Source organism: Corapipo altera, unplaced genomic scaffold, assembly GCF_003945725.1.
Source record: "Corapipo altera isolate COAL_440 unplaced genomic scaffold, ASM394572v1 22, whole genome shotgun sequence".
NCBI lineage: Eukaryota > Metazoa > Chordata > Aves > Passeriformes > Pipridae > Corapipo > Corapipo altera.
This window is the reverse complement of record NW_020884886.1, coordinates 408,562-430,245: the sequence shown is the minus strand read 5'-3', so window position 1 is coordinate 430,245 and position 21,684 is coordinate 408,562. Positions and strand designations below refer to the sequence as shown.

The window sequence follows — 21,684 nt, the reverse complement described above, 5'->3', positions numbered from 1 at the left end:
CAAACATCAAATCTACTAGTGACATCTACTGATAAACTGAAGAATTCTGTATTTATTTGCTAACCACTACAGTCCTGAAGCATCTCCAACTAAGTCTTGCACATATGCAAGGTAGGGATGTTGGAAGACATTAGCTATACTACTGCAATGTGACAAGATAGTGCTTTAAAGTGACAAGAATTTAATTAAACAGTTGTAATCCATCAAATCCTTAAGATTTATGAGTGGACTCTACCTGGGATTGTAATTTGCTGCATTCTGTATTTTCCTGGACAATAACTACAAAATCAGATTTTCCCACAGAACTCAAGTTTCAAAAAGAGCAGGCAGAGATGACCAAAAGATGTTTGGTAGAATACCATGTGAATAACATACATAAGGAATCTTTCACGGTATTCTTTAATTAAAAAAAAAAATCTTCTAAGGTAGTCACTCTAGTCTAATACAACTACAGTTATTTGAGAAAATAAAATTTACACTAAGTATAGCTATTATTTTGACAAAGCCACAGAGGTAATTACAGTGTCTTCCTTTTCTTTTTTTTTTAAAGTATTTTCCTAGGCAGCTGTTGGTTACCTTACATACAGTTATAATCCCATGACTTAATCCATGTTGAGCTGTACAGAGTTGGAATGCAGCAGTTCCAATAGCTTCTTAATCAAAAGAACAACAATACTTAAGACAGGAATTTTGGCAAAATTCTCATGTTACTATCCATGTTATTGTATTCTTATTATCCAGAATGATAAATGTCTGTATCATTTCACAAAAATAAAATTACAATCCAAATTAGAAGGAACATGGGCCAAAAATTTGTAAAGAAGGAATAAGGGGAAAGGGTAAATGCTCATCTGATGAATATTAGATGTATTAGATTATCTTAAAAATAGCATTTTTAAGCTGAGTAGAGTAGAAGACATATTGCTGCAAATTGTACATTGATTTTATATTCCAGCCAAGTACTGCTCACATCCTGAATTACTTCATTTGTTAAAACTGCACCTATAGCTCAAGACATCTTTTACACTGCATAAAGAGAGCACACCTCACTTATGGCCAGCAAGGGAAGCAAGGGCCTGCTGACAAGAAGATCAGCTGAGGAAGGGTTGGTTTTTTGTTTTGGGGTTTTATTTCATTTCTAAAATAAGACAAAATTTTGCAACCGAGTAGAATAAGAGTAGAGACTCAATGACAGCAATTAAGACAATTAACACAAATTACGTTAAATCTATTTAAAACCAAACAGCTCCACATGTGCACATCTCCAGTAGGTACTTTCACGGCTCATGTGGAACAGCACACTAATAATCAGAGGCAAAATCAAAGCTTTAGGCTCACAACTGCACAGTTACAATCTGAAGAAACTCTTCAGAATGTAAGCACTTGGGGGCTATAATATACTACCTACATATAACACTTAAGTATTACAGACATCTGATTTGATGTTCCCATCCAGTGTGCCACATGAGAACAATTTAAATGCATCTGACACTATTATAGAAGCAATGATGAACCAGTTTCCTTGACCCACCAGTTTTCAACATGAAATCAAGATGAAAATGATAATGTTCTGGTTTTAAAGAGATATCACAAGACACAGTATCCCAAAGATAAATATGCTTTCAAAAGCATGGAAAATTTTCTCCTATTACTTACTTTGATAGGTGCTGATCATATGTATCTTTCTATTTCAGAAGTTGCAGCCAATCCCTGTGACTAACACCGTGGTTCCAGGGATGACAAAGTGCTGACACTTAATATCTTGACAACCTGAGGTTATATCTTCTGTATTCTGTTTAGGCTTACTGCTAAGGTAAGCCTAACAGCATATACCTAAACCAGGAATTCCAGTGCCTAAATAAGTATACTTCCCTTTTGCAAACATGACTTTCAGAAGCTTGATTAACAAATGAGGGAACATACCCACAGTGCCATCCCACACTCCAGGTGCAGACTGGAAATGTTGTGGAGAGAAGACACAAAGCTTCACAGCAGCCAAACTGAAAAGTTAACATCAAGAACTGAGTTAGTTTCACCACTGGAAGAGTTAGCAACAGGGTATTTAAATAGTGAGAATTAAATCTATTACTATTGCCATTATCACAGTACAAAAGCTGTAGATACAAATATAGCCAAAAAATAATAAATATTAAAAGAAGCATGCAAAACAGAAAAGAAACAGTCAGCTGCCATAGCAAGTAAACTCAAAGGAACTCATCTATAGGAAAACTCACACATAAGAAAACTCACTGTAAGTGCTCTTGTAGTGGATATTGTCAATGCATGGGAAATTGCTGCAATAACCCTTGAAAGGTTGTTTTCCATAGTGACATCTGTTGGACTTGGCATCATATTGTAACCTCTATATGTTCTGAAATAAAAATATTTATCCCACTAAAATATGTACTCAAAAAACCAAACATCCCAATCAAAAATTATTATAGTTTAAATTACTATTATGTATTTCACAGACTGTTTATAAATTACAAAATCTGAGAACACTCTAAATGCCATCTTATACCGTAATATTTTTGTTTCTGTATTCACAAATGCAATTTATTTATAAATAAAATCCTTTTGTTAGCAGACAGAAGCAGTAGATCAACTTTCAATACCCAGCTAGACGTTTGGGAAATCACCACCAATTTAACATTAGTCTTTGCTTTTGCTCAAATCCATCTCACATTTTTCCATGCTTATAGACTTTGGATTATTGCTGTTGAAAAAACCCTATTTTCTATATGGAATAATACCATGTCCACAAAGTTCTATTGCTTCCATACTCTTAAGTGACATGATCAAGATCATATAGTAAAAAGGTACATAATTAAAAACTTGTATGACAAACTGATAGAAGCAAAGAGCTCCTATAAACACATACAACTCACACTGTCTATAAGACAAAATATCTAAACAGTAAAAGTATAGCTGGCAGCAAAAATGCAGCAACAAGATCACACTATCAAAATTAGAATTTATTTTTAAATTATAAAAGGAGTACAGACTTCTGCAACCACAATCATTAAACAGTATGTGAAGAGTTATAAATCCAGGTCAACATATCTGAACAATAATGTATATATACAATTAGCTTGAAAAACTGCACTTAATTGTGCAATTTAATGGACAACAGGGTGACTTCAGGATGGACAGAAGAAACTATCTCAAAACAATTACTCCCTACAATCAATGTGTCAGCACATCACTAGTAACTCACACAGGAGTTTGTTCTTTAATCTGCTTCTGTGGAGCTTAAAACTACCACAGGTGCTCCTACAGGCTAGAAAAAGCACATGGATTTGTAGGATTTAACTACGATTCTAGGCGTTACAAGTTGAAATTTGGGGGTATGTTGCTTTTAAAGGAAGACCAGACATAACATACCTGGTGATAGTGCTCACTGCAAAGTGAGACGGGGGCTGTGTTTCATGCATTAGAAGTTTCAGGTAGACGCTGCTCTGGTCTCGTGCTACTGCCACAACTGGATCAGCCTGTCCTTGATCACAGTTATAAAACAGCTTTGGAACAAGCCTTAACGATAATTGTCAAAAAGAAAAAGTATTATGGAGGTATTATTTAATATACAGTTTAAAGTGCATTTAATATACAGTTCAGAAAGCTGCATACAATTACAAATATCAAGTTGTAAATAAAAGCTGTTTCAAAACTGATTAAACTGAATTCATCTTTATACAATTGCACTTCATTATAACCAAGGAACTAAAGTAAGGACATAGGAATTGTTCCAAACCTATACAAACTACAACAAACACCTTGCTAGAGTACTTCTCTCTTGGTGCTCCCATCTCCCCAGCTATTTTCTCCATTAACATCTGCATCAACCAAACACTAATTTCTACCTGAAAAGGGCGATTTTCCACCATCTGATTTCTATGCAGCAAAACCTAAACATACAGTAAAATCCAGTCTTCTTAAACAATGACCTTTTCAACTTATCCAACAGTGAAAAACTACTGTACAAGTTTTTGTAATTTCACAGACAGTACTTCCAACAACTGCCCACGCTGGATGTTTCAAGGGGTTTCTGCAAGCTTCTAGCAGCTTTCTTGGGCTATTAAGTCTTTTCCACCCCTTAACATACCTGCTGTCACTAATTCAGCATGAAGATACAAAAAACCTCCAACTTGTTACCAGTCAGTTAACAAAATAACTCTGCTTCAAAATCAAGTCCCTCAATAAAAGCAACAAACTCTATGATGCAACAGTTCCAAGACTTCTCTGCTGAGATGTTTCGGCAATACAATATTTTTTTCTGACCTTTTAAAGTCATAACTTTAAAAGGTTTTGTTGTCCTTTATTTGTTATTAGGAATGGACAGCAATTAATAGACTGAAAAAACTAGGAAAGAGACTCCTCAGATAGATATCTATATTTAAAACACACCAGGAATTCAGTATTACATGCTCCCAACTTCTTTAAGTATAAAACTGAAGTCTTTCAATTCTAATAAATAAACTACCAACTAATCCTTACTGTTTGGTGCATGTATGTGTACAGCAACTGTAATCATAGTAGGTTCCAGCAAACAGCTGCTTTTTAAACAAAATTTGCTACTGCACTATAATCAGTGAGCACAAAAGTTTTAAGATACGCTGCTTGTGACTGTGTGTAAATTACAATGGTTGGGAGTTTGGACAACTCTGTAGAACTGAACATTTCAAGTCCATCAGCTACTGTCAGGATACTGAACAAACCACTTCAGCATGCAGAAAAACATCTTGAAGTCAAGTTGAAACAGAAAGTGACCCTCAGAATGTAGTAGTTAAATGTAATTGTAATGATAATGGAAAGCAAAGTACAGTCACCTGATGAGCCAAAATGACCCATATTTCAGGAACCATAAAGATGCATGTGTTTACCATCTCTCATTTAAACAAATACATATATGTATGTAAGCATGTATGTATGTGTATATATACATACACATTTACAGGTGTACTACACATTACAAGTATATATTAGTAAGCAAATATCTTTCCTAATAACTTTTTTTCTATAAATAAAAACATCATATATACCTCATTAATGAAGCTGCAGCCACATGTCTCACTCTTGGATCTTCATCTCCAAGCAGACATATTACAACATTATCAAGTACTCTCTCCTGAAGTTTTAATAGCTAAAAAATAAGTTGACACACTAAAGTTAATCAAACATTTTCATCATTTGACTATATTGCTAAAAGAGAATTAAAAACTGAGATTTCATCTGTCATACAAGTTTGTAAGACTTTTAAGATCTCTACCTTAACATTGCCAAGCACAATATCTAACTACATAAATGCCAAAATTTTCTAAGTTAAAAAAAACCCCACAAAACACCCCCCAAAGAACACTAAGATATTTGAATCTCCATAGTAAAGTGTACTCCCAATTGTAACAAGTTTTAGAACACATATTTACATAAAACAAACTTACAATAACTATCAGTGTTGACAGAATTTAAAAACAAAGTGATGACATTGCAGTGGTACCTTAATCTGGAAATACAATATAATGATTGAATAATTTACTTACACCAGTATAATGATGAGTACCTCTGTGCAAGCTCTCAGTTCTTCCTTCTAAGAAGGTGACTAGCCTATGATAAAATAGAATTTAGAGTACCTTAGTTAATATTACATGTTATTTCTCCACTTAAAGCTCTGAGGCTTCTTTTCGTTTATTTTTAAGAATACCCCTGCAGGGAGAATATAAGTAGTAAACATTTTTTGCTACCTAAAAGGTAAGCTATGTGCCAAACTACTCTCTGGTTAGTATAACTAAAGAAAAGTAATCCTTCTGTAAAGAAACCATTATTTACACATCATGATTGTATTTTTTTTCCCATGCATAGAATAATCAGACTAATTTGAAAACATGGTAACACATCCCAAAAACATGACTACTCAGAAAGAGTCCAATTTTGTACAACTAAGGATAACTTGAAGAATTTTCATATAAACATCTTTTTCTTTCAGCTTGGAAGAACCCATAGAGAATGAGCGAATGCAAAAAAAGGAAATCAAGTCACCTTCATTTCAGTGTAACAGAAACTGAGGAACTGAAGAGAGCTGAAAATGGAGAACAAGTCAGAGACTTGCTCTTTAAAAACACACACACATGGCCATGAAATCCAAATTAGTTTCCAGATGATATGGTCCCTCTCTGATCACACATTTACAGAAGACTTGATACAATAGACCAATGAACCAGAAACTCCTACACAGTGTTAGTAGGATTGGGTTTGGTTGAGAAGCCAATGGTAACCTGACAAAGGAATTCATACATTCCATATACGGCTGACTGGTCTGAACTAGTTTTATGAAACCAATTAATGCACCAGAAGAAACTGCTCCATTATGGTTCCAGTTCCCTATACATCTCCACACTTCAGCTACTACACCCATGGAAAAATATGAACACTTACCGAAAATCTACCTCTGCAAGTGTTTCCAGAAGTTCCGTCCTTACTAACCAATACGAGCTGTTCTTCAGTGTAAGGAGGTCAACAATCAATTGTAAACCTAGTTCACTGTAACTGCTACTACATAAGCTCATGATGCAATGCTGAAAAGAAAAAACAACTTTCAGTTACATTACAGAAGAGGTTCTCCGAATATGAAAGTATGAAAGTGATCAAAAAAAACCCTGTTTCATTTAGAATACTAAAAAGAGCTAAGAGAAAGTACCAGAGCCAGGTACTTCCAAGGCCAGACTACTAGTCCATGTGAACTGTTAAAACCTGAAATTAAACTCTGGAGAGCAATGTAAGCCTCACAAATCAGAGGACAATCCCCCAAAGAGTAAGGTCTAAAACTCATTGGGCTTAAACATAACAAGTGCTATATTCTCATCTGTTTAAAAACAGTCTCCTAATTTCCACAGGGTATTTTTAGACAGCTGGTTCTGATTTCCAAAGTTTTTGAAAAAGTCATACCTCTTCGTTTTAATGACTGTTAAACTACAGGCACAATGTGTGACCTTTGGAAAAAGTTACAGAACACCACACTTCTATGTTTTATTTAACTACACAAAATGTACATTTTTGTTTGAGGATTAACAGCCCAAAAGACTTAAAACATTTCTGCCAAAAGGTATAAAGTCAAGATACATTATATGTTGAAATAAAGAGCCAAAGTTGACTAATGTAAGTTGCCTGAACTCAACAATTTTGGTGAAGTCTTCTAAAAAGCCATAATCATAAGTGTAATCATCCATGAAACCACCACACACAAACATGAAGACTGTTGAACAGAAGGTTAAAAAGTTGCATTTAACTAACTGGATTTCCTTCCCTCAGCTGTATCACAAACCCCTCCTCTTTGCATATAAAATCATACTTTCCATACACAAACTATCTACATTTTACTAAAAGCTATGCTTTGCCTCACTGGCCTTTAAGCTGCAATACACTCAAGTCAGCCTGTGCCTCTCCTTGACGAATTAACTCCCCTGGACCTAGTAATCATACTCCTGTGATCTGTGCTGGTGCAAATAAATCACTACTGCTTACCCTCACAGCTGTACAAGCCAGTTTGCACGTAACAGAGGACTCATCTTTCAAAGTTTTCTGTAACAGAGGTATGCAGTCTACCAAGGAAAAGAGATTTCCTAACAAAACAACAAAAAAAAAGAATTTAGAGCAATGAAACACTGCAATGCTGCATTAAGAGAAAAAAATAAATTGTTACCTGTTGAGCTTCTGACATTTATTAGCCATTTTTCCACATCAAAGCGGGATTTAATTAGAATGGAGTTGACAATTGTTCCACACAGAATGGCAGTAGCTCCTCTAATCTGGGGATCTCCATGGTCAATGTAGTTCAGAATATCCGATACATATTGCTCCTCTAAGAAAGTAAGTTACAACTACTTTATTTTAAAAATACTAGTAGTGGACTTAACTGATCCCTAGAAATGTTTTAGTGGAGGTCTCAAGTATTAGATAACCAATGTCAGCATATTCAAAATACACCCATCTTAGTTCAACCTTTCTGAGATCCCATGCATTCAATTTACAGACCATTCGCATTATTCAGATCAATGATCATATATATAAAAACACTAGTGATTTAATTCAATCATACATAAAATGCTCTGCAGAAATCTGCGAAGCACTTTGGTCAACATACCAAACCTGCTGCACACTCCAGGTCCCTGCTGATCATTTGTAAAAGTTACCTAATGGCTTAGAAACCATCTATAAGATGGACTGAAATAAATTAGAAGAAACCATCTGTAAATCAAACAAAGCACTTCTGTATAGCAATTGTATTAAACTTCAACTTGTCAGAAGCCCATCCACTGAAACTTAAACTATAAAAAAAGTACCTCACCACATGTCACTCACACAGACAGCACGTTCTTTCCAATTCATGCAATGTTTGTTCACAAATACTAAACTGGGTTTGGAGTTTTCAGCAGAGACGCTGCCTGACTTACTTGAAAACCCAAACACACTATCAAAATGAAATATGTGAACTGCAACATACCATACTCTTCTCCCATGGCTTCCAGGGGTGTTTTATATAGTTTGCTGAAGAAAGACTCAGGGTGAAGGGCAACAGCTGCTCCAACACAACTCACTGCCAGGGCTTTTACACTCACCCTTACATCTCTGTCAGGAACTAAAGCTGTGGAGAAGAAATTAAAAAAAAATAAGAGGAGGATATTTAAAAGCTTCCTGAATTGTTTTTAGTTAAATTAATAACACTGTGTAAAATAAACAGTTTAGCCTGGACAAAAATATGAAGGCAGGGCCAACAGTTCCAGTTTATCAGAGTCAGTAGTGATATATGGCTGCTTTCTTTTTTTCTCAAATACTCTGTATCGGGAATATATTTGAAATTTTCATATACAGTTGTAACATACCTCTAACTCACTTCCTTCCAAAAACACTACATTAACAGAGCACATGAGCAAGTAACAGTTTAGAAAAGGGAAAAAGAACAAACATCTTAGATCAGTCATATATAATGACAGGAAAGTCACCCACATCCTTGGAGGTATCTAAAAAACATGTAGATGTGGTGCTTAGGGACTATCACAGAAAAACCTCACCCCAAAAAATTTCCAATAAAGGGAGAAACAAGACAGAGCAAACTGATCACATGTCCAACATTGTACATTGAGAGACACAATGAACCAAGGAACCCTGAAGACAAACTTACCTCCTTTCTCCCCAGTAAGTAGGAAAGAAGCTGACAGCAGTCTGACACAGTGCACTAAAGGAGCAGAGTCTCCATCCGTGTAGTGCCCTATGTCTCCCTTTACCCTGGAGGGCTATTGAAGGCAAAGCACAATTTTTTATTATAGAAAAATTAATCTTCAATTTAAATAAAATATTAAGCACAATAAGATTTAGAAACAAAGCACATCCTCAAATGTATATGGGTTGCAATACAAAATGTGTTTAATATATGTTCCAAAAGAAGGTCTTAAAATATAATGTTTTGGAGAAGTTTATACCCTGTATCAGAACCGGTTCAATTTTACTACAGAAACATTATTCTACAGATTTTTCTGAACTACCTAGATTTGCTGTTTGCATGTGAAGAGCCTGATAAACCACTTTTTGTCACCAAACAATAATCTTTGGAAACTTCACATGAAAAGCAATTAATTGCAAAGTTGTTTCAAAGAAGGCTGACTGCCCTCTGTAGTTTAACATTTAGAATTTCACAGTAGTCCAAGCTGACCTAACTCCACCTGTCACAAATGAAACTCCTTTTGCCCCAGCTCAGAACCAAGTTCAAAGGTAAAGTAAAAAAAATGTGAAGAGGAAACCCGTGGTTAGAACGGCACAAGGCTCAAAGACTAAGACATACTAACTTCTGAGGAGATCACAAAGTTATCTACACAGCTAGAAACCAGCACAAAGGTATTTGAGTAATAAAGTATCAGCATAGCCTACTAATGCACAGGCAGACAAAAAGGGTTCTCAGCAGTGCATGATCTGCTATGGTTTTGCTGGTGATTGTATTAAAGATATTGACACTTGTGTATTCACCATATGTTAAATGGAATTCAGGCTATAACTTGGATTCACTAAATAACCTTAGTTACTTTGACCTATAATGAAGTACATCACATATATAGGTTACCCCCATACACCACTAATCTATTTGATCATAACTGTATTTTTTAAGTATTTATTTTTAACTTAGTTGTTCTAAAATTTAAAACTGACCACTGTGACTATTTCTCACCTTGTTTTCATGATCACCAGCTTCTGCTGCATCTTCTTTTGATGTAAATCTATCTACACTGCTATCAGAAGGTTGTCTGCTATGGCTCATGGTTTTCAACAGGTGAGGCTGCTGAAGAGCTTTAGAAAAAGGCAATTCATGGAATACCATTTCAGATGCAAACTAAAAGCACTTTAATTAAACTTAATTATACAAACATGAAAAATAAATTAGCAGTGATCAAAACAAGCGATTCATACAAGTGTTGAAATGTAAAATACAGAATGTATTTCAATCTAGTTATTTGGTTTTTATATCCATTACATGAGTCTTCACTCCCTTGGAAGTGCAGATGCACCTGTACACCTGTCTTAATGGTGTCACCAGTCTGCCCCACCCCCATATTTATCAACATACCAAGAGAAGAATTCCTGAAAGACTCTGATGAATCATCCTGGAGAATATTTGCAGCTTCATCTTCCTCATCCTGTAGCTGCCCAATCTGCATTCCAGAATACTGTCCTTCAGCACCCTCCAAAACCTACACAAATGCAAGGACAGGACTTTAAATAACTTAGCTTAACACACAGTATTAAATCTCAAACATGCAGTGCTAGTAATCTAGAAATAATATGAAAGCAAATATAAGCCTGATAAGTGTTAGTGTAAAGCTGTGTGCAAGCCCCAAAGCACCTCCCCTCCTCCTCCAGCCTTGGGGCTGTTGGAAGCCACAGTTCATGTGACAGTCCCCTGGCTGAACCATGAACTTGGCTGGTAACAGTGAGAAAGTGGAACACCTGGTGCATTGCTCCCCTGCAGCTCTCCTTGCTCCCTCACCCCAAACATCTCTATCTCAGCAGCTACAAATCACAACCAACACCTTTACTGCCACAAACTGAACTTGTCCCTTGCTGTCAAACTCTCCCATCACCTCACTTGTCCTGGATATGTGAAGTCAAACTGTTTAGAACAAAAAAGGATAAATAAGTTTAAATGTATTTTAATCCTTCTAAATTAGAGACTACTTAAATGAACACTCCTGGAAGAGTTTGACCCTTAGTACCAAGGCATTATATAGGCTGTAGGTATATGGAATGATAACCATAAAAATTAATAACTATAAAATTAATAATAATGATAAAATACAGTTCAATTAAAAAAACCCAAAACATTTGATTAAGTCTATCAGAAGGGAAGATACTTCAGTTACTCCCTGACTTCATAAGCACCTGGAAACTGTTCACTAAAAAGCCTGGGACTGGGCACAACTCCTGTCAATTACGAAAAAATAATTTTACTTGTAATTACTGCTTGCAAACAGTGTGCAAACTGACATAGTCTGACAAAGGATTTGCAAGAAATGCATCTTGCCAATAAACAAACATTGTCAATAAACGCTTACTCACTTTGGCCTCTGCACTGCCTTAATTTAATTCAGAAAGCAATTATCATCACTCCTTTGGTTCTTGAATCCTCAGATGTGCAGAAGTATTTGCTTATCATAATTACAAATTTACTATTTTTTTGTAGTGGTAAGAGATTATTACTCTTCTGAAGTTACTATCAGAAAACTTAAGCCAAAAGTTTGACAGTGTTTGAAAAAAGCTTACAAAATTGAAGTTTTCCCCCTTTTGCATTTTCTGCTCTGGCTCCCAGTAATTGTATTGTTACTGTTTTTATTACAACCTCAAAATATACTTGCCCAAGAGAGACAAATATCTTAAAATAGCTATACTGTATGCACATTGCAGGTGTTTATTAGATATGTAACTGTTATATTAGTAAATCATGCAGTATTGGCCCATTATAGGAGAAATCCTTAAAATGGAATAAAAAGGAAAAAAGAAGATGAATTGTGTTGCCAACTGAAAAAACACAGGCAGAAGGCAGTGTGAAGCAGTAGGTTCCAAAAATATTCTTTTATCATTCCAAATAGACTGTTCACCCTTTAACACTTCCATTGATCCTCCTGCACAAAAACAATTATTAATATATATATAAAAAATGAATGATATGCTACTAAGAGAATACATTTATGTCAAGACTTTGATATTGCCATTCTTTCAGTGAGCGACAATCTGTTAATGCCTTCACACGACCTGCCCAGTGAGCACACTGATTACAGTTTTCTAGTTTTTAATTATTGCTGAAGTGAAAGTGTTAAAAGGAGGTCAAGCTCTCCAATAGAGGTGTGAGCTGCTGACCTTTCCACTGTTACTAGCTGAGGATTGAAAAGTAGAAGACGAGTAAGGAGACGAATCCAAGTCTTGGCCCTCCGCGGAAGAGCTCTGAGACATGTCGGGCCCCTCAGTAGAAGGAGATCCCCCCTCTGCCCGTTGCACACTTACAATTTCAGAACTGTCCGAAGGGGTTACAGCAGAGTCTGGACCTTCTGTAGTAGTCTGAGAGCTATCACTAATTGGTGAGGAAGCCTGTGTACCATCATTCAAATCCATAGTGGCATCTGACTGGACAGCACTGATCTGGCTGGAGCTTCGACTCAGCACTTCATCTTCTTCCCCTTCGGTAGCTGTACTTGTCAAATCACAGCTTGCCAGGTCTACAGAGTCTGACTGCAGCGTGTGCTGAGAACGTGGCTGCTCAGTAATGATATCGTGTCCTGTAGGGTCAGCGGCTGAACTCCCCACTGACCCCGCTGTCGACACACCTGAAGAAGAAGCCAGTTCACTGGTTATCTCACCCTTCACAGAGGCTGCAAAACACAGACATTAATGAGTCAATCAAGTGTTTAAACTCTTGATATGCACACCACACACTAAGTCACATATTAAACTAGGCTAAGGAAAACATGTAACTAAACAGTTAAACTACAGGTAGGGAAATAAGCATCTGTAAGATGCCACTCCATCTATACCAGTGACTTGAATATTGACAGTCTCTCCATCAAAAAAAAATGCAGTCAACTTCATTAGGTAAGTATGTTTTATACTCAGCAGTATTTACAGTTTCAGTTTTGTGAGCATGTCTGTTGAGTGCCCATCCACTTCCTTATCACCATAACACATCATTTATATATATATTTCACATAGAGCAGTAAAAGAATGTATTTGTTGACTGCACTGCTAAAGAGAAAGGCAGGTACCTGTAAATGATGCAGTGCTGACATCAGATCGGGTTTCAGAGTCGTCATCCAAACCTTCTTCTTCACCAAGAATTATTTTACCTGAGAAGTGATACAGGAAAAAAATTTAGTTTTCCAAAATTATAGTCAGTTTGAAATGCTGAAGAGTTCCAGACATTTAGATGTGAAATCTATTTTTAAAAAAGTTTGTTCAAATAATTTTTCATAGCTATGACAGGTAATAGATGGAAAAAATAAAGGAATGAAGAAAGTGAACATCCAGTCCCTCACTATCTGATCAGGAAAGAAACAGCAGTGACAAGGAAACAGATCAGTTTTATCTAACAGTGTAATCATTTAGGAAACTACCTACAACCTTATTAATTCTAGTTTATTTTTGTGGACTATATTTAAGATCCAACTAATTTCATCAAGTATGTCCTATTATTAAGGACTGGATACCTGGCATCTGGATGTCTGCCCTCAACTCAGATGGACATAAAAGCACCACAAGTAATAGGACAAATAACCTCTTCCTCCTTAAGGCTAAGAAAATTATCAAAGACTGCTTGCAGTCTGGGGCTTGGAACTCCAATTATAACAGAATGGAAAATGCCTAGGGGGAAGAGCAGTGCAGACCAGAAGCACAAGACAACATAAGTGGGACAGGGTGACGAACCATGGACAACAGCCATTAAGAACCAAGGATTACTAAGGCAAAAAATCTTCAGAGAGGCTTCTGCCATAAGAAACTTGAGAACTACTTATAACATGATCACCACAGAGTTCTCTTGCTCACAGAGCATTATCTATTTAAATTACAGGCAGTGGAAAGAGAAAGATACCTGCAGATGCACAACTGTCTGAAAGCCAACCAAGGACACGACTGCACTGAAAAGTCTGTCAATGGGACAGGATATAGAGTGCAGAGGGAGCTGCTGAACCCATCCTTCTGGATGTTGTAAGTCACTCACTGAGACGAGGGGACTCACAATAAATGCTTTGAGATAGGACTGGTTTGTCATTTTGAATATACTGCACTGGTAGCCTAAGATTCGCCATGCAAGATACTGATGTCTGGATAATTTTAGGTGAATTCTTTTGCACCTCATTCAAATTATCAGGAGGCAAAAAAAGTATTAACAGGCTTTTGAATGAATTTCTCTTTCACAACTGCTTTCATACATAGCAGTACAACTGTAGAATTATCTTCCTCCAAAATGAATGGTTTATGCTACTCAAACCTGTAAGGCAGAAAAGTAACAACAGCATTTCCATACACGTTGTCTGTAAAATAACAGTAATTGAGAACTACATACTCCTATGAAAGAATGAGTAAAATTATGCTAAGAGTTCCCAACAAAAAGTATGAAATATAATATATTCTCCTCTATTATTTCTCACATTTACATCCATTTCACTGAAACAAACCAGGATATTCTTCTGCTTTCCACAGTTGACCACCTCTAAAAGTAAGTGAAAGAGGAAGGACACTGAAAAACAGTCATTAGGCACATTAGGCTTTGTATGTTTAACTGAGTATATAACACAAGCAGCAGCATACTTTTCCACTATTTGATTTAAAAAAAAATAGAAATCAGTCCTAAGTTGCAGAACAAAGGCTTTCATTTCAAAAGGAGTTTTCAGCCTTTTTTGCAAATAATCTTCTGAAGCTGAAACATAAACAAACCAATAGAGGGCAGCTGCTCAGAAGTGAAGTTGGTCTGACACAGTAAGACTGCAAAGATGTGGAACACACAGATTTCTATAGATCAGCCTCACTTTACACCCCTACACATAAAGGAGTATTACAGCTTGAGAAGTCTCACCCATTGACTACTACTCTATATGACAGTAGACTGTAAAACGACTTCAAGGAGGAACTGGGTATAGGTTCCTTTCTACAATGGAGATCAGCAGAAAATGAAAGATTCACAATTTGAAATTAAACCTGAACAAAGCACAAAATCGTTAAGAGATTTCTTCAAATTTGTTTATGCCACTGCTTCAGACCACAAAATCTTCATACCATAATCTTCAGAAAGGATAAAAGCTGATGACTCATACATGTTTTCCCACTGAGTGAAGCAAAGATTAGTGTTTTAACAAGTACTTAAACTGAATTTACACTGTTATTAAAACTTCAGTTATACAGAACACTACCAACAAGTCAAAGTATCAAAAGAATGATTTACCATTTTTCATTTACAAATGTTATGTGGTGTTATTCTGATTTGTTACACTGTGTCTCACCTTTGGATGCTGCAGCAATATCTACTTTCAGAACACCCATTCTTTCAACCTCTCGTTTCTAAACTAGAAACTACTACTACATTCATAGGCATTATTTTGTTCAGCTTTGGCCACAATTTCACATCTAGGTATATTCTTACAGCATACAGGTAAGGTACTTCAAGCATTATGATATTCCTTGCCCACAGAGATGGAAGGACATACTTGGAAAAAGTATAAGCTATAATGGTCCTTCAAGTTCATATAATCTGATTTTGTCTTAAACTATTTTTGCTCAAAGTTTTTCTTTTCAGCATTGCACATCTCTCTGCTTAATAACGCTTGCAGTGACTGCACTACACTCACACATATTTTCAATGCAGTAGCAACATTTTGCTCATCTAATGCAGGTGATGAAAAGTGTCACTCAGCTGTATCTAGACTGGTTCTGTCATAGTAATATGACTTGTTTTTTTATATCAAAGTGTAAGCATATAACTAAATATGAAGTACTGTCGTGCACAAACTGGGAAAAGAATACTTCAGAGCAAATTGTATTCTTTAAAATTCTGCTAAATGAACTACCTATTGAAGAAAAAAAATAAAATATACACAGCAAGAGAAAAGATGTATAGAATTAATCATCAAGAACAAGACATTAAAAAGCATGCAAACATACACATGCATTAGTGAATTACAGAGGAAAAAAGAAAGCAAGCCTAACAAAACCAGGAAGGTTAAGTATTTTGTGAGTTACATTAAAGATTAAATATTACCATCAAAAAGAAGCATGCCCTGTTCAGAGAGTTTATTTTCCATGTGCTCTTTAGAAGTGAAAACTACACCAATAATCATCACCATAACTCTGATGGTGAACTACAGCAAAAATAAAATTACACTGCCTTAAATAATTTTAGAATGTCTTGATTGCAATATCAGAAATTGCGTCAGTATTCTTTTCATATTTACAGTGATTAAGCTCAGCTGATAACAAAGGCAGTTGTGAATGAAGACCCAAATTCAGCAAGACAATGAAGTGAGGAGGGGGAAGAAAAAAAAAACAACCCTCAAAAAATCAGGAAGGAATGCAATTAAAGATTTGTTTTTGAAAATAATCACCTTTATGCTTTCTTGCAAGAACAGGGCTGCATGAAGACCCCCCTCCAGCTGCAAATCACAGAAAGTAACACATCAGGGCAAAGACAGAGCTGCTGAAATCATGAAGGAATTCTAATAACCACAAATGGGAAGGAAAAAAAAAACCCAAACAAAAACCAAAAACCAAAGCCAGGAAGAAATGGCAATTTTTTTGCTTTTGAAGTCCAAGGTTTTTTGACCATTTGCCATCAAATTACTTTCAATTTTCTATGCCACTTGAGCAAAGTTTGCTTTTAAAAACATGTTCTAAATTTCCCTGCTATGATTGCTTCCAGCTAATAATTTACCCTTCAGTAGCAGCAGTGTTGAATGATCTGTTAGTTCAATACAGAAGTCCCTACAGAAATCCAATCAGAGACTGATTCCTTTGAAACAAGTAAATAGCAGTTAAGAGAATTTTAAGAACATGCACTTCACAGACAAGAAAGCTGATAGCTGATTTTAATAGTTATTAATAAACTTAAGTTATGCTTTCATTTCATGCTGGTTTTGGTATTCGAGAAGGAGCTCTCAGTTAATATAAATTCTGATTAGATCAGCTTCAATGAATCACAGTTGTCAGATGATTGGTAAGAACAACACTAATTTTGTGGATAAAAAAAAATCTGTCATCATATTTAACTTGTTTTGTGTAACAAAAAAAATCAACACAAATTAAAGAAATCTCTGAAGTTTGTCATTACTCAATGAACCCAGTTTAAGGAAGGAGGGAAAAAATATTTACTGTATCTCAGGAAAAAAGAAAGCCATGCATAACTTCATACATTTCATTTTATCCTTCATGCTTTTGGCTAACACTGAGAACTAGAGTTGATGATCCATGTTGATCTCCTTTTACTCAAATTACCAAAAATATAGCTTACCTATAAGTTCCACTATGCTCCCACTGCGGCTCCTGCTGGCAGGCTCATCTTTGGATACACTGACCTGAGCAATGCCCCCTGAGGTGGTCAGAGCATGGAGGAGTTCAGGTGGGGGAGTTCTAAAGAGCTGCTGTAGTAATTCTAAAGCTCCAGTCACAACATTATGGTCCTGATGTTGGGTGTAATGCAGAGTCAATTCATAAACCTAAAACCCAACAAAGTACTGGAGTAAATTATGAAGACACAGCATACTACATGTCTTGCCAGCTACAACATTAAATTTCAGTGGTGCATTAAAAATAACTGATGTTTGCTATATCTGATCTTCACCATACTCTTCCAAGGAGAGAATGTCAATCAATTGAAGCCATTTAACTGGCTTTTTGGTAGAAGTCCATTGTTTCTTTTTACTGTTACAGAAGGAAGAATCAAATCAAAGAACACCATAATAACCTCCTGGCTCCTTTGGGAGCAGCTAACAAGTACTGTTGATTCATTTTTCTGGGATTTCTCGTCATTACTTATCAATAACTCCAGTCACTGGATCAACTATCATTTACCAAGATGAACAGGAATTTGAGAAAAACATTTAGAATGTTCAATATCAAATTAATGCTGGATCAAGATTCATTTATTTTCCTTCCAATTAGTACTCTTCAGATAAGGGTTATTATTCATATTTTACCTGTATAAGTTGTTCTGGTGAAGGTGAAATCTCTGTTTCTTTCCTTGTTACGCCAAAACTGCCTTTCAAGCTGGTATCTTTTACTTGTTGTTGCAATAAAGGTATGAGATACCTTAGGGTAAGTAAAACACCCAGAATTAAAAGAGTAGGACGATCTTCTTCTACAGGAACCAACAAGCCTGAGGACAGAAATGAAGCAGACAATCACTTACTGACAGTGTTTAGTTTCGACACAAATGTTATCTCAGGCAGTCCATATAATGGCTTCTTTAAATAAAAACCTCAAAACAACCAAAAGCTAGCAGCAACTTAAGAATGCTTTCTAAACATAGAAACATTTGAAAATATATCGTTAACATTCCTGACAATTAGTTAAGCAACATGGAAGAACGATCAGAGGATCTTGTATCACCTTCCCTGTTCCCTACCTCTTTTTACTCCATAAAAACACAACAAATTTTCTGGTTTTTTATACCTGAGGCTTTCACCAAGTGATTCAGACTCTCTTCCTCCTCTCACCTGCCTCCTCTCTTCACTTGGTGGTTTATGGCCAAACGTAATTCCGTCACACACATGCACTACCATCCTAATGAGAGACCTTTACACTTTGCCCCTTCCATCAAGTATTGGGAACCTTGTTCCATATATCTACCTCCTAATCACAGCCAACTCCAAAACATATTAAGAACAAATATAAGTTATGTAAGAAAACATAAAACAGGGAGGGGGGAAAAAAAATCAGAATCAATTCACGGAGTTCCTGTTAGTTCTTCTGTCTGAATTCTGTACCATTGCCAGGACATTATCACACATCACCTTTAAGGGAGGAAAGTCACGATGTGGTGTTTGAATTTTTCTCATGTCCTTGAAAGCAGCAAGGTTGACACGATAATGCCTTTTGTATCTGTTGGTCTTCCTTACCTCTCCTTTTGCAATACAGTCTACATACTGAAGAACCCTTTCTTAGTAACAAAACTGAGGCATGTTTCCTCTGAAATCCAGAGAAGCTTCTCAACCTGAGTTGCAAAGCAACTCAAAGACCATACAAATTTCTCAGTTGAAGAAATATGGAAGCAATAACTGATGGAAAGTTGTGTGCTTTTAAATAGAAAAAAAAAAATTCCATTTCTTGTCTAAGTTAGACCAGAATCTACATGGTAGGATTTGTTCATGGGGTATGTGTTCATGGTCCAGAACACAGCAGTCACATCCTTCACCTCAGACCTGCTGAACTAATAACTAACAACCAAGGTGATGAACCATGCAAGTCTTCAGATTCCTGATCCTGAGCAAGTTCTCCCAGAATCCCAAGCACACCTCATTTTCCAACAAGCTATTTGCTTCCTGAACTTTAGCTTCTTCTTTTCAACGTTACTGATTAGCATTGCAACAGACAGAGAGACACAAGCAGCTTTAGAAATATCTTCATCTAACTTAACAGAAAATAGAGAAAGCATTAGCAGTGTCACTGGTAGTCTAAGTATCCTTGCTTTAACGGAAAACCTTCCACATACGGAAAGTGTCTTACATGGAAAAAGATGCCATGTTACTTACACATAAAGCAAATTAATTCCCCCCCCCCCCCCCGAGTCTTACCTAAAAGTACATTCAATAACCAGGCATAAAAATACTGTGTCCTCCGTGAATGCTGACAGATGCTTACTGCTGATCCTGCTGCCGTTCGACGGATAGTAGGGGAACTGGATTTAAGATTAGCTATGAAAGCCTTCAATAAAACCTAAAAACAAAGATACCTTACTTAACTTTTTATGAGGAAAAAAAAAGAAAACAGAAGTGAATTAAGAAGTCCGCAAAAGTATTTTTCATTTTTTCTAAGCATTACTTCATGCACAACAACCAAGGGCAACTTCTGCCTTAATTCAGACAGGCAGCTGGAACATCGCTTGCTGTAACATCTGTCTGATAATGCTGACAGCTGACTATGCTTTGGGATACAGCAGGAAGCACTAACAGGGTAAAGAAAAGTACCTTAATCTCATTGTCGTTTGCAAAATTGCCAAATGCTGCCATGATTTTTGGTATTGCCGCAGCCAGAGTCTCCTGGACGGATTCTTCGGGTCTCTTACTTATCCGTGTCAGACAGGGCAAAAGGTTCACTAGGTATGGCCTAAGAACAGCAAGGGAGAAAAACTAATCCGAGATCAGAACAACGGTACCCATCTAATTATTTTTAATTCATACTTGAATTCTGTGGTATTATTAAATCATACAAAAATATACCTGTTAGTTATATAGAATGTAGGAAAAAAGGAAAATAAGTCTTCTGAATACAAGAATACACTTAAAAACCACAAGTCATTGCCTTCATAAGTTTTTCCCCCTCTTCCCCACAGTCATGTATAGCACAGAACTAAAACTCCATTAAAAGCTAATCAAATAAAGCTACTGCATAAAGAATAAGGTGGTAGGAATTCCTCCAACCTCCTAATTACCTATTTAAAATTTCAGAACAGTAATGTTTTGCTAACATCTGTATTTCTTTAAAAGTTCTTTGGAAAGTTCATTACTAGGGATGTGTTTACCTGCACTTTTGAGGCCGAACTAGATGGGCAAGCTCAGCAAATCTCCAGAGTGCAGCACGTAGACTTCTCGAAGCACCATTCTAGACAGAGTATGTAATTGTTACATTTAATCAAGCAAAACCATTTCCTAAAAAACCTGCCTATAATATACAATATACAGTATGCATACTAGAGAATATATTTTACTTAAACAGATAAAAATGTAAGGTGTCTGGAAGCCATAAATTTCCCTTAGCCAAAAAGAAGTCAGCTCCATGACTACCTTCATTTTTCTAGCTGGTATTAGGAATTTTCTGAGTGACCCGAAATGAATAATAAGCAACACCATGAAAGAGAAGGAAATGTCTGAGATCTCTACTCTGCTGAAATCTGCTTAAAATACCACAGAGAAAGGCATCAATCAACAAAGAAACACTGATGATATGAGAGTCTAAAAATCACTGGAACACTTGTAGAGATATAAATGCAGCAGAAAATTGACAGCAGTGAAGATATGCAAATAAATAACATTCAGCTTCTGAGCACACCAAAGGAAATAAATCAACATACTGATCTGTATCACTTCACAATGGCTTGACTGCTTAAGTTTAGTATCTATTTGCCTGTATTGACACCTTCAGTTGTGCACCTGACTTGAGCCAGAATGCCCTTACATTAGTGTCTAAGGATATAGTACAGCTCCTTAGCATTGCTGGAAATAAAGAAAGCTACGGAAGTCTAGGAGAAAGTGTCTATCTAATGTAGTTGAAACCCAATCAAAGTGCTTCTCAAATCAAGTCCCTCTGAAGACAGAGCTGAGATGTTTAAAAACTGTCATTTCTTTCCTTCTTTCTTTCACTCATGTATCAAAGGCTTGCGGTCTTTTTAGCATGACAAGAAAAAAATATTTGCACCTGAATTACAAAATGCACATTTTTCAGGTTCACAACCAA

General features: G+C 36.2%; 1 protein-coding gene across 5 annotated transcripts in view; it reads right to left on the bottom strand.

Annotated features, from left to right (window-relative positions):
• Positions 1-21,684, bottom strand: part of HTT (huntingtin) — an 80,422-nt gene that overhangs the window by 47,248 nt on the left and 11,490 nt on the right. The window contains exons 5-24 of one of the 5 annotated variants that reach the window (XM_027642678.1): positions 20,753-20,832; positions 20,199-20,337; positions 19,806-19,947; positions 18,210-18,388; positions 17,525-17,729; positions 16,623-16,670; positions 13,293-13,373; positions 12,538-12,902; positions 10,607-10,730; positions 10,211-10,329; positions 9,173-9,284; positions 8,495-8,635; positions 7,694-7,852; positions 7,516-7,613; positions 6,430-6,569; positions 5,538-5,601; positions 5,040-5,140; positions 3,385-3,531; positions 2,251-2,371; positions 1,924-2,000 (exon numbers count right to left, since the gene is read on the bottom strand). In XM_027642678.1, the coding sequence (XP_027498479.1) occupies positions 1,924-2,000; positions 2,251-2,371; positions 3,385-3,531; positions 5,040-5,140; positions 5,538-5,601; positions 6,430-6,569; positions 7,516-7,613; positions 7,694-7,852; positions 8,495-8,635; positions 9,173-9,284; positions 10,211-10,329; positions 10,607-10,730; positions 12,538-12,902; positions 13,293-13,373; positions 16,623-16,670; positions 17,525-17,729; positions 18,210-18,388; positions 19,806-19,947; positions 20,199-20,337; positions 20,753-20,832 (2,642 nt within the window). Of the gene's footprint in view, positions 1-1,923; positions 2,001-2,250; positions 2,372-3,384; positions 3,532-5,039; positions 5,141-5,537; positions 5,602-6,429; positions 6,570-7,515; positions 7,614-7,693; positions 7,853-8,494; positions 8,636-9,172; positions 9,285-10,210; positions 10,330-10,606; positions 10,731-12,393; positions 12,504-12,537; positions 12,903-13,292; positions 13,374-16,622; positions 16,671-17,524; positions 17,730-18,209; positions 18,389-19,805; positions 19,948-20,198; positions 20,338-20,752; positions 20,833-21,684 lie in introns of those variants that run through there. The other 4 variants (XM_027642679.1, XM_027642680.1, XM_027642681.1 and 1 more) reach the window with 4 other exon arrangements.